This window comes from Egretta garzetta, unplaced genomic scaffold (assembly GCF_000687185.1).
Source record: "Egretta garzetta isolate BGI_Z169 unplaced genomic scaffold, ASM68718v1 scaffold229, whole genome shotgun sequence".
NCBI lineage: Eukaryota > Metazoa > Chordata > Aves > Pelecaniformes > Ardeidae > Egretta > Egretta garzetta.
In genome coordinates this window covers 2,955,167-2,955,441 of record NW_009270000.1, presented here as the reverse complement: position 1 = coordinate 2,955,441, position 275 = coordinate 2,955,167, and the positions used below count along the sequence as shown (strand labels likewise).

At 56.7% G+C, this 275-nt stretch overlaps 1 protein-coding gene across 1 annotated transcript in view; it reads left to right on the top strand.

The window, feature by feature from the left end:
* Nucleotides 1-275, top strand: part of ZNF521 (zinc finger protein 521) — a 205,348-nt gene that overhangs the window by 1,175 nt on the left and 203,898 nt on the right. The window contains exon 2 of the mRNA XM_035903018.1: nt 191-245. Coding sequence (XP_035758911.1) covers nt 191-245 — 55 coding nt within the window. The remainder of the gene's footprint in view (nt 1-190; nt 246-275) is intronic.

Sequence of the window (275 nt, the reverse complement as noted above, 5' to 3'; positions counted from 1 at the left end):
GGGCTGAAAGCTTGGAAAGTTTTGGTCGCAGCTGCCTGGCCAAGGCGCTGAGCCCCCCAGCCAGCCGCCGGCGGAGACAGGGAGGGAGGGCAGGAGCGAGGGAGCCGCCGGAGGAGCGCAAGTCTTGCAGGGTCTCCTCGGCTATAAGGAAGTGTAGTTTCTTATAGGGCTGAAATTGAAACAACTTCAGCTGTTTGCTTTTAGGATGTCTCGCCGCAAGCAAGCTAAACCAAGATCACTCAAAGGTAAGTACTAACCCCCTCCCTTTCCTTCCC